This window comes from Anomalospiza imberbis, chromosome 5 (assembly GCF_031753505.1).
Source record: "Anomalospiza imberbis isolate Cuckoo-Finch-1a 21T00152 chromosome 5, ASM3175350v1, whole genome shotgun sequence".
Taxonomy (NCBI): Eukaryota; Metazoa; Chordata; class Aves; order Passeriformes; family Viduidae; genus Anomalospiza; species Anomalospiza imberbis.
In genome coordinates this window covers 67,591,812-67,604,333 of record NC_089685.1, presented here as the reverse complement: position 1 = coordinate 67,604,333, position 12,522 = coordinate 67,591,812, and the positions used below count along the sequence as shown (strand labels likewise).

The following is a 12,522-nucleotide window of genomic DNA, read 5'->3' as shown; positions in this document are numbered from 1 at the left end:
CTCAGGATTTTCCAGCTTGCTTTTGCACTTGTTGATTTAATATCTCCCCTCACTGCTTATGTTTACACTGAACATTTGTTTTCATTTTTGGGTTATTGTTGTGTTCAGCGCAGTCTTATCACATGGAGTGCAAGCCAAATAGTCTGTAACTGATTGCCCATTTTCCTATCATAATTAGCTCCTGCCAATTAACTTGTCATCTTGTTGATAGGATTATTGCTATCTGCATGCTGCAGTAATTGTGCTTACCGAGGGATATTCATGCAGTGGTGATGATGAATGCTATAGCTGGAAATTGAAAATATAGTTTGAAAATCTATAGAAATATTTCCTTAATCAATCTCTTCTCTCCGTACACCAATCTGTTGCACAAGGCAAGATAGTATTTATCTTTACTGTTGTTTTTAATTCCTGCATTCTTACCCTATTTAACAGCTGCACTATTCACTGTGAGATGGTTTCTGCACAAAATCAAATGTTTTCTGTTTCTCACCATATTGCATAATTTCTCTTCTGGAAGAGGAATTATGGGAAAACCATCTTCCCTGGTTTTCAAGAATCACTGATTTGAGGAATGGAGATGTTTTATTTGGACCACTGTGTTTAATTGCTGCAGAAGAGGAGCAGCTTTGCGTGGATTTGCCTGTTTCCTTTCCAAACAATATTCTGTGGTAATGGCCACAGGTACCATGTTTAATTAATTATGCTCAATGGAAGGAAAAAGTATTTAAATTTATTTTAAATCTGAATTTTTCATCAAATGACATTAGTTGTTACACTGTGAGATGTAGGGCATAACATATTCATCTTCTCCGTCTTCCTTTTTCCTGGACCTTTGTTGTCACCCTCTTTTCAGTCAAGGCATCTGCTCCTGAAATGAGGAGTTGTTGCATATTTGATCACTCCTTGGTTGAATTAATTCCTTTCATCTCCCCGCCTCTCTTCCATTTCTCCATTTCAGTTTCTCTTGCAGGAGGTCTGGTGCTGTGTGGATTTAGCACAGATTCATGTGGTGAAGCTACAGTGCTTGCTGGTTCTTTCTCGTTGCTCTCCTTCTACCTTCTCAGACTGCCTGTACACATTTTGCTGCCTCTCTACACACCTCATACAAGGACACTGACCCCAAAAGTGTTATTTTCTTCCCTGTTCTCTCTTGCCTCAGATATTTATCAACAGATGTAATAAAAATATTTTAAAACCTTGCCTCACATACATCCTTGGACCATCACCGCTGTAACATATCCACCATGAATAATATCCTGTTCTGTTTGCCTCTTTTATGGCCTCTAAACATGGGGCTTAATGTCATCATTACCTGCTGTAATCCCAAGACCTCCTTCTGGAGCAAGAAGAGCTCATTTCACAGCCCAGGGCTGGGTGTGCATAACTGGGGCTGGTTGTCTCCTTGCTATGAAACTTTCAATCTACTGCTTGATTGTCTGTTCCCATTGCCGCTTCCAGAGTGGTGTCCTGGGATGGGGCAGTGCTGCTTCTGGAAAAGACCAGTGGCAAAGATCCCTGTGTGTGAGGGAAGAGTGTCTGCAACCTGCCGGATTTCTGAATGGGGCGGTTTTGGGCCCTTCGTAAGAAGCAGCAGAGCGCTTAGCTGAGTTTATTTCCAGCTTTGCTGCCTGCCACTGCTCCTGGCCGCAGCACAGTCCTGGAAATTTCGGGTCAGGCTGCGATGCAGGACCTTGCCCTATGCCCATGACCTCCCCGCTAAGAAGCAGCAGCGGGAGGGAATTCACTGGCAATTCATATTTTGACTCTTACCTCTTCCCAGCAGGTCTCGGGGCTTCGACTCCCTCAGGCAACGCTGCGGAGGCACCTGGGAGCGGTGGTTTCCCCTTTCTCGAGGGACAGAGTCGGGCAGAGAGGCGGCGGAGAGCGGGAGCCAAGCGCTGCCGGCCCGGGACAGAGCCCGGCGGAGGCAGCGTGAGCCCTTCTCCCAGGCGGGGGGAACGAGCCCCTTTGCACTGGCCATGAAATCAGTCATGTGTAGGTTTTTGTCCAGCCCTGGGGGGTGGGGGGAAGGAATGTGGGTTGGGCGAAGTCTAGGATTACACCACCGCTGAATTTTTTCTTTCCACACTTTAAATAGCCAGCACCTTTCGGTCCTGCCTTCGCCTCTCGCGTCGCCCGCGCCCCGACAGCGCCGTCCGCAAGGTAACAGCTCTGCCCCCGTTTGCTTCTGCCCTGCTCCCCCTGTGCCCCTCACCCTACCGGGGCTGCCGAGGGTGGGAGGTCATGGAGCATTTTCTGCCTGTTTAATAATTTTCTTGTGTGGCGAGGTCCTCCCAGTCCTTCCTTTCGGCCGCTGTCAAACGCTTGCCAGTATTTCTTAGCCCTCTTCATGTCCCCAGGTGTTTTATGAAGGGACTAAGCAGGGGGAGGTGAGAGGTTGAAAGCGCTGATTTGGCCTTTTTTAGTTCTCCCCGGACAGGGGAGTGTGAAATTTGCTGCCAGTGCCTTTTCTTGCCTTCCTGGCGAGGGAGTTGCGGGCAGGGATGACTGTCAGCGTTAGGCTGGGGCTGGGGGAGGCACGCTCTGCAGGGCATGGAGTAGGCTTGAGGGCTGGCACTGTGTGGGGGAAGGTGCCCTCCTTGGCACGAGGTCCTCGGCAATCCCAGCTTTGACACCGGGGCTTGGTAAGAACAACAATCCTCACCCTTTTTGCTGTAGAACTTGGCAGCCAGCAGGACATCTTGCCTGGAAGGAACAGGTTCAAGCCTCCGTGATCCTTCCAAATGGTGTCCTTTGTGTCCCCAGGTCCACCTGGGGGAAGGTGGGACAGTGAAGTGGTGCCCACCTGCTCTCTGCTGATCTTCTCTTAGCACAGATGTATTTAGAGATGGTGCCAAAGGATCTGAGAGCAGTACTGTGGGGAGCTTTGCAGGAAATGGGCAGATGTTTGGAAGGACAGACCTTGAGAAAGGCAAGATCCCAGATGCCAATGACTTCTGCACACTTTATTCTGCTGTTAGAAGGATAGCACCATTCTGAAAATCACCTTTTCATGTAGCCTTGAAGATTGTCAGCAACAGTTGCTGCCATCAAAAGGATAAACTTGCTTTCCTGTCATTTCAGTTTGTTCTCTTCCTCTGTCTAGGACTTCTGTGTGCTTTATGGTATCCATCACATGGTCTGTAAAACCAGGCCAAGGCAACAGAAGAGAAGAGAAACCCTTATAAAATATCTTGTCAAGCATTTGATCCTGCTGTCATCCCTCTCCAGCCCTGTTTCCCACACCTGACACAGTGGGAGCTCCAGCCTGAGCTCCTGGGTCTTCTGTGTACCACTGGGCTTAGAGGATGGGCTGCCAGAGACAGGACTGTTTTGAGATGTGGCAATTTAAAATAATGAAACTAATAGTGGCTTTCAAGGACTAGTTTTGGACTCATTAGTGAAAATGGATGTGTGCTCTTAGCACCAGCAGGAATCTGTATGAGGAGAAAGGGAAGAACAGTTTGAGATGTGTGTGTGCATGTCCTTGCCCCTCTCTTGCCTCCCATGGTCCAAATTTCTGCATCTTTGCATGGCTTGTGCTGAATGTAATGAAGGAAACTATTTTTGAAGGTGGGATGGATTACAGAGTCCCTGGTGCTGTCAGCAATGGTGAAATGGTGCCCACACACCCTGGCATGGAAAAGGAGAAGGAAGAAGAAGAGGAGGAGGACCAGACACTGGAGCGTGGTCAATGGAACAACAAGCTGGAGTATGTCTTGTCTGTGGCTGGGGAGATCATTGGCCTGGGAAATGTCTGGCGCTTCCCCTACCTCTGCTACAAGAACGGTGGAGGTAAGTGCAGCCAGGGCCCCCTGGTTACCAGCACCACTCCACGATCCCTCCCAGCTCCTCAGCTGTGCCCAAGTCATAAGTCTGAAGAGAAGGTACCAACCTGCCAACATGGTACTGCCATCTGGGCCCCGACCAAGGGCTTGTTTTGAACCCAATGGGACATGGATAACAGTGGCAATATCCCAGGGTTTCTGACAGCTGTAGCTGTGCTTCCCTGAGATGAATGGAATTCCCCTCTGCTCCTGCTGGTGAAGTGGGTGGCTATATACAGAGGGAAGGCTGGAAGAGCAGGGAGAGAACTCAGCTTTCTGAGCCATGTGTCTCACTTCAGGCATGGCTTCCTTGAGGAGCGCCAGGAATCCCGTGCAAATCGGATGGTGGGTCCTGGTGGGAGAGCAGGGAGTGGTGTGAGAGGCCACAGGGCCCCAGAGTCTTTGCAGGCTGTGTGAGTAGGAACTCAGGGGACTCCCGGGAGTTCTTGAACACAGGTCTTGCTCCTGTGTGTGTCCATGGAGGGCTGGCCTCTGGGTCCTGGAGGCAGGTGGCAGGGACAGGGCAGAGTGAAGGGATTTCTCCTGCCTCGGGGTAGAAGTACGACACCACCCCTGCCCCACATGGTACTCCCTTGGCATCTACCGGAGCCGTAAGGTGTGGGAGAGGGGACCCCTGCCTCTGATCCCCACAGAAGGGAGTGTGGGTGGACGTGGCTGACGCAGAGACGGGGAAGGAGGGTGATGCTGCTGGCACCGAGGTGCGAGCACTCCAGTGCTGCTCAGGCTGTGCTCAGCCATCCACCCCTAGGCCAGGCTGTACTGCGCCTTGGCAGCAGACAGGGGCTCGCTGTGCAGGTGGAGGGTTGCTGCGGGCTTCCACAGTTTGTGGCTGCCTTGTAAAGGACAAAACTGTAAAAAATGAAAACACAAAGTTTTTTTCAACGTTGGCTCAGAGACGTGTAGAAAGAGGGAGCTGCTCTCCCTGTCTGGTGATTAGTTGCTAATTGGGCCCTCCAATTAGAAGGTCAGGGGAGAGGGGAAGCGGCGCTTGGCTGGGAGCTGGCAGGGAGTGAGCACTGAGGACCCGGGGCTGAAATCCTCTGGCTTGAGTTTGCAGTAGTCTCATGGGCCTCACTAAACTGCTTTCATCCCAGTGGCATAAAAGAGGATTAAACACTGTTTAGCTACTTTCACGCCGTGCTTTCTTCAGTGCTTGTTTCTTTTCACCAGGTGATCAGGCAGTCTCTTTCCCTTTTGAAAAAGGAGAATTTTTCCACATGCTCTTTTTCTGTGGGAAATGCTTCTTGGCTGCTTATTGAGCTGTGTCTAGTCCCACTGTTGCAACTTTCCTTGGGTACTATTCCATCGATGGGAGCAGAACCTGGAATCCTGTCCAGGCACCCCTTGCCCTGGGTGCCAAGGAAGAGCTCAGGGAGTGCTCTGGGGAGAGGGGAGCTCCCGTGTGAGCAGCAGAGGCAAGACTCAAAGGGATTTCTCAGCCTTTTTTCTCTGGAGAAATGGGCCTGAAGCAAAGTCCTGTGAAGCACTAGAGGCTGTGAGGAATTTGAAGTCCCAGGCAGATTTTTCATCTCCGGCCCCCTTTCCATGAGGTTAGAGCAAGGATGGTGCATGAGACTTTCACGGTGAGGAAATGGTTTCTGTAAGATTTCTCCCGGGGCAGAGCAGTGTGATGAAGTGGTGCAGGACACAAGGCTCCCTCCTGCCTCATGGAACCCAGCCTACTGCAGACAGCACTGTATCAAAATCCTTGTAACACCTCAAGTTGAATTTTAAAAGTTCCCAGAGGTTTTGCCTTAAACTTCTTTAGAAATGCTGGTCCAGGCACTTGCTTCTCCCATTCTTCTAGAAAGGTGCAGGGCCTTTATTTAATTTCCAGCCCCAGATCAATCACAGCCAGCCTACAACCATTAACTCTTGTGCCAGCACTCCCATCAGTCTGAGGTAGTTCTGCCCTGCTGGATAATTCTCTTTCCCTTCTGAACTGTGTGCAGACAGTGCTGATAACTTCTCACAGCTCTTGCTTTGCCTAAATATGAGCCTCTTCAAGAAACGGTATCTGCAAAATCTGAGTTATTTAAAGAGCCAGTCACTCTTCCTTTCTTTAGGGATATTTTCACATAACAAAGGAACAGTAGTCCCTTACACATTTAATGCTCAATGCATGATACCAAAGCCCTACGTAGTAGAGAAAAACAACAGAGAAAAGTAAAAAATTATTCTTTGTGAGCTTGTTTGCTCTTGTTTTTGCCTGCAGTGGCAGGGCCAAGCCCTCCCTGGGCAGGCTGGCCGCGCCGATTGGGAAATACCAGGGAAGCCTGTCTGGTGGTGTGGCTGCCAGCACTGCACCCCCTCCCCAGCTCCCCACACCTGCCAGTCCCAAGGCCTCCACTGCTGAAAATCAGATGGGGAGGGCACTGGGGATGGTTATAGAGTAATTTCTGCCCATGTCTCCTGCTCTGACAACTGATGGGGGCAATTTAAACAACACAGACACTTATGGAAAGAATGGCCTTATTTGCCTATGAATATAAAGACAACACAAAAGGAAAATGATACATTCAATAAAACTACACACTTGGCTTTAGCAACAAGCAAAAGGAAGCAAGGTAATGCACCTACTCATTACTAGATGAGAGAAAGGATAGGGATTGAGAAAGATACATCAGCAATTGCCTAAATACTTGTACCATCATCCAGAGTCCACAGTTGCTGGGGAACCCCATTCTGTAGTGAGGACCTGGAGAACCCTTCCCAGCAACTGGGAAAATCCTATGCAGCATGTCCACCTGTAGCTGAGGTCTCCAAATTCATCCTGAAAGTGGTTTCAGCGTTTATAGGCCCAAATCAGTAAGTCAGAGTGACTTGATAATATTTTTAGCACAGAAGCACCTGGATCTGATGGCACAAGGCCCGACCAGCAGGGGTGAGGGTTTGGCCAGAGCTCAGGCCTTGGCTGAGGAAGTTTTCCCCTAAAATACCCTACAAACAAGCCTCTGTTCATGGCAGTTGGGAAAGTTGCTTAAAATGATACATTTCTTGCAGATAACTACACAAGTTTATACAGAGCTAGCATAAGTGTATTTGTCATATATTTTAGCTAAATAATACTGATGGTGTTAATGACACAGTGCCCAGGATTCATCCTCTACATCAGCTCTCACTGAGGCCAGTTGCTCAGACCTCTCAATCTCCCCACACCAATCTCCCCACCTGGGATGTGAGGGGATTAGGGCAGATGGCAGAGACACGTCTCTACAAATCTTTCTTTCTCTCCACCATAATTCTGTGCTGTTTCACAGCCTACATGTCAGGACCTTCCTGAAACCTTTCTGAAACTTGCAATAATCACATGTTAGGGGACAGGCCAGACTGCAGGCTGCAAATAAGGGAAAACTGGGCTGGAAAGCTTGTCTTGCTGCCTCAGAGACCTCTCCTGGAGTTTAGTTAAATACAGACTTTTATAGGACAACCATCTTTCTTGGAAACAGGCTTGACTTTCATGATTATATGATTTTGTGCAAGCTGGGAGTTGAGGGGACTGTGTTAAGACAACCATTTTCCCTGCCATTTGCCTTCACCAATTTTTGTTTACAGTATATGGGCAGATGTGCATTGCTCCTGCAGGGCTGCCAGGTATCATAGAATCACTGAGATTAGAAAAGGCCTCTAAGATCATGGAGTCAAACCATTAAGCCAGCACCCTCTTCAGCTCCCCTTTGTCCACAGGGAGCTGCCAGGGTGCCTTCCCTGTCTATTTTGCTCATGCTTTTTTTTTTTTTTTTTTTTTTTTTGCGCAAGAAGCTGGGGCTGTGGCTCTGTACCCAGCTGAGATGAGCACAGGGTGGGAATCCCAGCCAGTCCCCAAAGAGCCCCTTCCCTTTCCCAGCCCCTGCACGCTAGCTAAGCTTCTTAACGAAATCTCCTGGGTTTTGAGGTCTCTCGTGCACCAGGATTGTTATTTCCCATACACGCCCACCGAGCTGAGCCCAGAGCCAGTTAGGCAGGGAAAAGGCCTGTGCAGGGAAACCACAATTAGTGTCTGGCTGGGTTGCCACCTCTGACCCTGCATGCCCTCTGAGCCCACCACAGCCAACATGCTGCTCTCTGCTTCAGTCTACCTCTTTCCTGACCTGTGTCCCTGCCTTTCAGCACAGCTTGAGCCGCTCCAGTGGCACATGATGTGCATGCACCATCTTGTGCGGCTGTCTCCTATGCTCTGTGGGGTAAAGGCCATTACTGCAATTAACATTAGCCTGGGGCAATCAAAAGCCTGAAGCATTTAACCTCTTCCTGCCTGTTCTGTGACAGGGCTGGAACAGGAGGGCAGCCCTGGCTGCTGCTGAGGTGCATACTTTCCTGCATTACTTGCTCTTCCTTTGCATGTCTGCTGCTTTTTGCCAAGCAAATGATCGAGCAACCTCACAAACTGGGCAAAAGTGTCAGTCTCCATGTGCTCCTCAGAGCCTTGGTATTGGCATCCATGGGCTTGTCAGCTTATTCAGTCACAATATTCAATGTGAAAGGAGGCACAAACCTGATTAAAAGTTGGGATGTCTTCACAGCAGAGTGTTCTTCTGTATTTCCATACAGCTATTCACAACTTCTTTTCCATTCTTTGTATGTATTGAATTATTCATATAATCACATCAGTCCAGAAGATGAAATGTGAGGAAATTTTTTTCCCCTTGCATCCTGTCTGTGATCTTCCAATCTCCACAGCTGCCATCCCTCCAAGGCTGTCCCACTCAGGAGGAACCTGCCTGGTGACTGGCTAGAGACAGCCTGACCTCAGTCCCCTCATGGGGCTTATTTTTCTGTCTGCCACTTGAATCTGCCAGGTGCCTTCTTCATCCCCTACCTCATCTTCCTCTTCACCTGTGGGATCCCAGTGTTCTTCCTGGAGACAGCACTGGGGCAGTACACGAGCCAGGGAGGGGTGACGGCCTGGCGCAGGATCTGCCCCCTCTTTGAAGGTGAGTGGAGAGAGCTGGGAGGCCATGGTGAGGGGGGGAGACCCTGGGACCCTGAGGGGATGAGCAGAGATGTGTCTCCCCACAGCCTGGATTGTTATGCACCTCTACACATCCCCTGCCCACCTGCCTAAGTGGGCCACTGGCTGCCCCCATTCCAAATCCTGCTGGAAAAATGGATCTCCTTCACCAAACAGTTCTCACTGTTACATTGCATCCCAGTTTCCTTCTTCATGGCCACAGCTTTGGCAAGGAGCTTTGTGCCCAATCAAGGTTATTCTCTAAGAGGTAAATGGGGAAAATGCTTCTGGTGATTATGAGGAACCTAAAGCATGCTGCTGCTTTTTTTTTTTTTCTTTTTTTAAAGTTGATGCTCTGTCATCTCTGAGTTTGCAGGTCGTGTAAAACCTTACTGGTGAAGGTGTCAGCTCCCTTAATGAATTGTCAGTAGTCAGATCCTCTGTTTCTAGCACAGTTTCATCACAGTTATCCAGCCTTAAGCCACTTCTTTTATTTCTCTGAAAGTCACTGTTGCTTCCTCCTTATGTGCCAAAACCTTTAGATGCTTCTCCAACGCCTCCCAGAGAAGGTGTGCAGTGTTAATAAAAGAGCTTCCCAAATAAAAATGAAAAGAGAAAGTGAAAATTATTAAAAAATGAATTTTGTTAGAAGAGATGTGACTCAGCAGGTGCCACACCATCGTTTCTGCCCCTTTGGGTGGTGTTCCAACCATAACCTGCCGACCCCCTGCCCAACGTCCCTCCCATTGCCACCCTTTCACCAGGGATGGCTGTGGCAGGGCAGCAGGAAGAGGGTTGGCTGGGGGCCTCTGACTGGATGCCCACTGCTGTGGCACAGTGGAATTTGGGGAGGGGACGGTGGCTCTGGTGGCTACCCCAGTGCACTCAAAGTGCAGAGCAGCAGGCGCAAACACTGGGTGAGCAGCTCCCAAAGGAAATCCTGTTTCTGTCCCCTGGCATGTGGGTCACCTGCCTTTGGGGCTCGCTTTCTGCAGGAATTGGCTACGCCTCACAGGTCATCGTCATACTGCTGAACTTCTACTACATCATTGTCCTGGCCTGGGCCTTGTTTTATCTCTTCAGTTCGTTCACCATTGACCTCCCCTGGGGCAGCTGTGACCACGAGTGGAACACAGGTGGGTGTGGAGCCCTCTCCCTATTCTCCAGCAGATCCCAGCTGAGGAAAACCTGCTACTGCCCAGGGCCAAGGCTCAGGAGAGTGTCTTGTTCCTGTGTGGGTGGGATACAGGTTTGGGGCGCTGGGTCAGTGCAGTGCTGTTGGCACTTTTGTGGGAGAGGCTTAGTTGTTCTCAGTCTTTGCTAGAGAAGCACCAGTGCTGTGCAGTGGTGACCTCCCTGTGACTCCTGCTCTGGGCTCCAGAAAACATGGATGCCCTCCTTCTTGCCATCTTTCAGTCATCTTGTTCTGTGTGTTAGCCACAGACTGTACCCGCTGCAAGGAAAAATTAAATGCTGTCATCTTAAGTGTCCTATATTTCTTGCCACCCTTTCCATGGAAGGCATTTCTTCTTGTGCATCCTTTGGATTATAGCTTGTTCCAGAGTGAATGTCAGGGAGTCTCAACACTGTAGATGGACAGGGAGGGTTTTTTCAGATCCTCTGGTACTCCAGGCACTGCTGCTTACAGTTCTCGTTTCCCTGGGTCTTTCCTGCAGGGAACTGCATGGAGCTTCAGAAGGCGAACTCAACCTTCAACGCGACCAGTGAAAATGCCACATCCCCAGTCATCGAGTTCTGGGAGTAAGTAAAGGACAGGCCCGTACACCCCTTCCCTCTCAAATATAAGTTCCCTGGGCAAGGGACAAACTGCAGTAGCACATCCTATAAACCCATCCTTGCCAGAAGAGGACACAAAGGGGAAAGCTGAGCAGGTCAGAGTGAAGGCTCTCAGGGGCAGCCTTGTCAGTCAAGGTTAACTTCACTGTGCCCATGGTGTTGCTCTGGAGCTGTGCTGGCATGCCTCAGAGCCACCTGATTTTGTCCTTCTCTGATGCTGTGTTCCTGTCCATCTGGACTTTTTGGCCTTTTTGGTCTCACTGACCTCCTTCCTTTGAATCCATGCTGCTGTGTGATACCAGCGTGTTCCCAGGAGGCTCTGGCATGGTGGGCAGTGACTTTTGTATGTACACTTGTCTTATCTCAAAAATAGAAAAAGGAGTGATGTTTTCAATATAGGGTGACTAATAGGCAAGTTATGCTGAGGAGAGAAACTCACCAAAATCGAAACGAAACGCTAGAGTCAGATAACTTCACACTGAAATTTGGTCCCTCATGTTCATTGCTTTCCCCCCCGTGTTAGCCACCCTGGGGTACAGAGCAGCTTTATGTCTGTCACAAAGGCATAGGTCTGTTGGCTCAGGATCTCTGATGATCCTCAGCGGGCCCAGTTAAGCCCGCTGGCTGAACGACTGTGCAGGTAACCCCTCTGCTGCCACCGTGCATTTCCCTTGTGCGTTTGGATGCATGGAGGGCTCTGTCCCTGCCTACCCTCAGGGGTGGATGGAGCACAAACACAGCACCCTCAGGGCTCCCTCAGCTCAGCGCAGGGACACTGCTTTTAAACTCCAAAGTTTTAAAATTTTTTTTGTCTCCTATGCGCTCCCTGAGCCTGTGGTCTCCCTCTGCCTGTTGCTCACAGGTGATTAGAAGGTGGCCTGCCTTAGGCTGCTTTTCCTGTGGCTGAACACTGGAAAAGTTGTTGTTTCTACCACTGCTGTGACCATCCCTGTGTTACTGGGGAATAAGCAGCATGGGACTGGAAATTTCCGCTGTCCATTTTTTTTGTTCCTTCTGTTTTCACTGTCTGCAGCATCTGTTCCTGCTGTCCCTGGGCGGGGAGGTAGGAGGCCAGCATTTATTTGAGAAGCTCTGACCTGCCAGTGGGCTGATTGCACACTCCACAGATCTCTCCTGGCTGCAGTGTAGCACCCAGTTAGTTCCAGTCCAGTGGCACCCTTTGCACTGGTTAGAGTCCACATCCTTAGAAGCAGGCAAAGAGCAACATGACAAAGTGTATCTGAGAGAGCACTGTGATTTTTCCAGCCCTTCTCTCACCCCCTCAATCTGCTGCAAGGCTGTGGGGCAATGAGGGCAACAGTGCGCCTTAGACAAGGGTTCTCCAGCAGCACCTTTATTTTGGGATAGTTGCTGTCTTCTGCAGCAGGGTGGACACTGCTGTTTGCTGGGTTCTACTGTTGTGCAAGTCCCTCTCTGCCTGTCTCAGACTTGGGTTTCTGGGACTGCACCCTGGGGTTCCACTCAGGTTCAACTGTGTGGTGTAGGAGATAGAGGAGGATGAGTCCTTTTGTAAGTGATGAGGAAGACTTGACATACACATGACATAGAAAGGCTGTTATTATGTGACCTCATTTGTACCAAGGTCCACATAGCCCAGGATTTTATCTCCACATTGGCTGCAAGAGGATGCTCTAGGTGGCCTCTTCTGACTGTGCAGTGGGGATTATGGTGGTCGTGGTTGGGTCTTAGTCACGGAATGGGATGCTGTGCTGCTCTGTGTTCTGAGGTCAATTATGTGGCTGCCTCAAAAGAGAGAAGTGTGCTATGGAGAAGGGGTTGGACAGCATTGCTTCTTGGATGGTCCTGATGGATTCTGCATTGTAAGTGCAGTGTACCCCTGACTTTGAGGATTGCAGCATGTCAGAAAAATAGGTGAACTTTATGTGTCCATGTGTGACCTGC

General features: G+C 49.7%; 1 protein-coding gene across 3 annotated transcripts in view; it reads left to right on the top strand.

Annotated features, from left to right (window-relative positions):
- Positions 1 to 12,522, top strand: part of LOC137474822 (sodium- and chloride-dependent GABA transporter 2) — a 35,617-nt gene that overhangs the window by 2,229 nt on the left and 20,866 nt on the right. The window contains exons 1-6 of one of the 3 annotated variants that reach the window (XM_068191737.1): positions 1,860 to 1,998; positions 2,102 to 2,166; positions 3,577 to 3,798; positions 8,651 to 8,785; positions 9,798 to 9,938; positions 10,479 to 10,563. In XM_068191737.1, coding sequence (XP_068047838.1) covers positions 3,582 to 3,798; positions 8,651 to 8,785; positions 9,798 to 9,938; positions 10,479 to 10,563 — 578 coding nt within the window. In that variant the 5' untranslated portion in view covers positions 1,860 to 1,998; positions 2,102 to 2,166; positions 3,577 to 3,581. Of the gene's footprint in view, positions 1 to 1,859; positions 1,999 to 2,101; positions 2,167 to 2,764; positions 3,799 to 8,650; positions 8,786 to 9,797; positions 9,939 to 10,478; positions 10,564 to 12,522 lie in introns of those variants that run through there. The other 2 variants (XM_068191738.1, XM_068191736.1) reach the window with 2 other exon arrangements.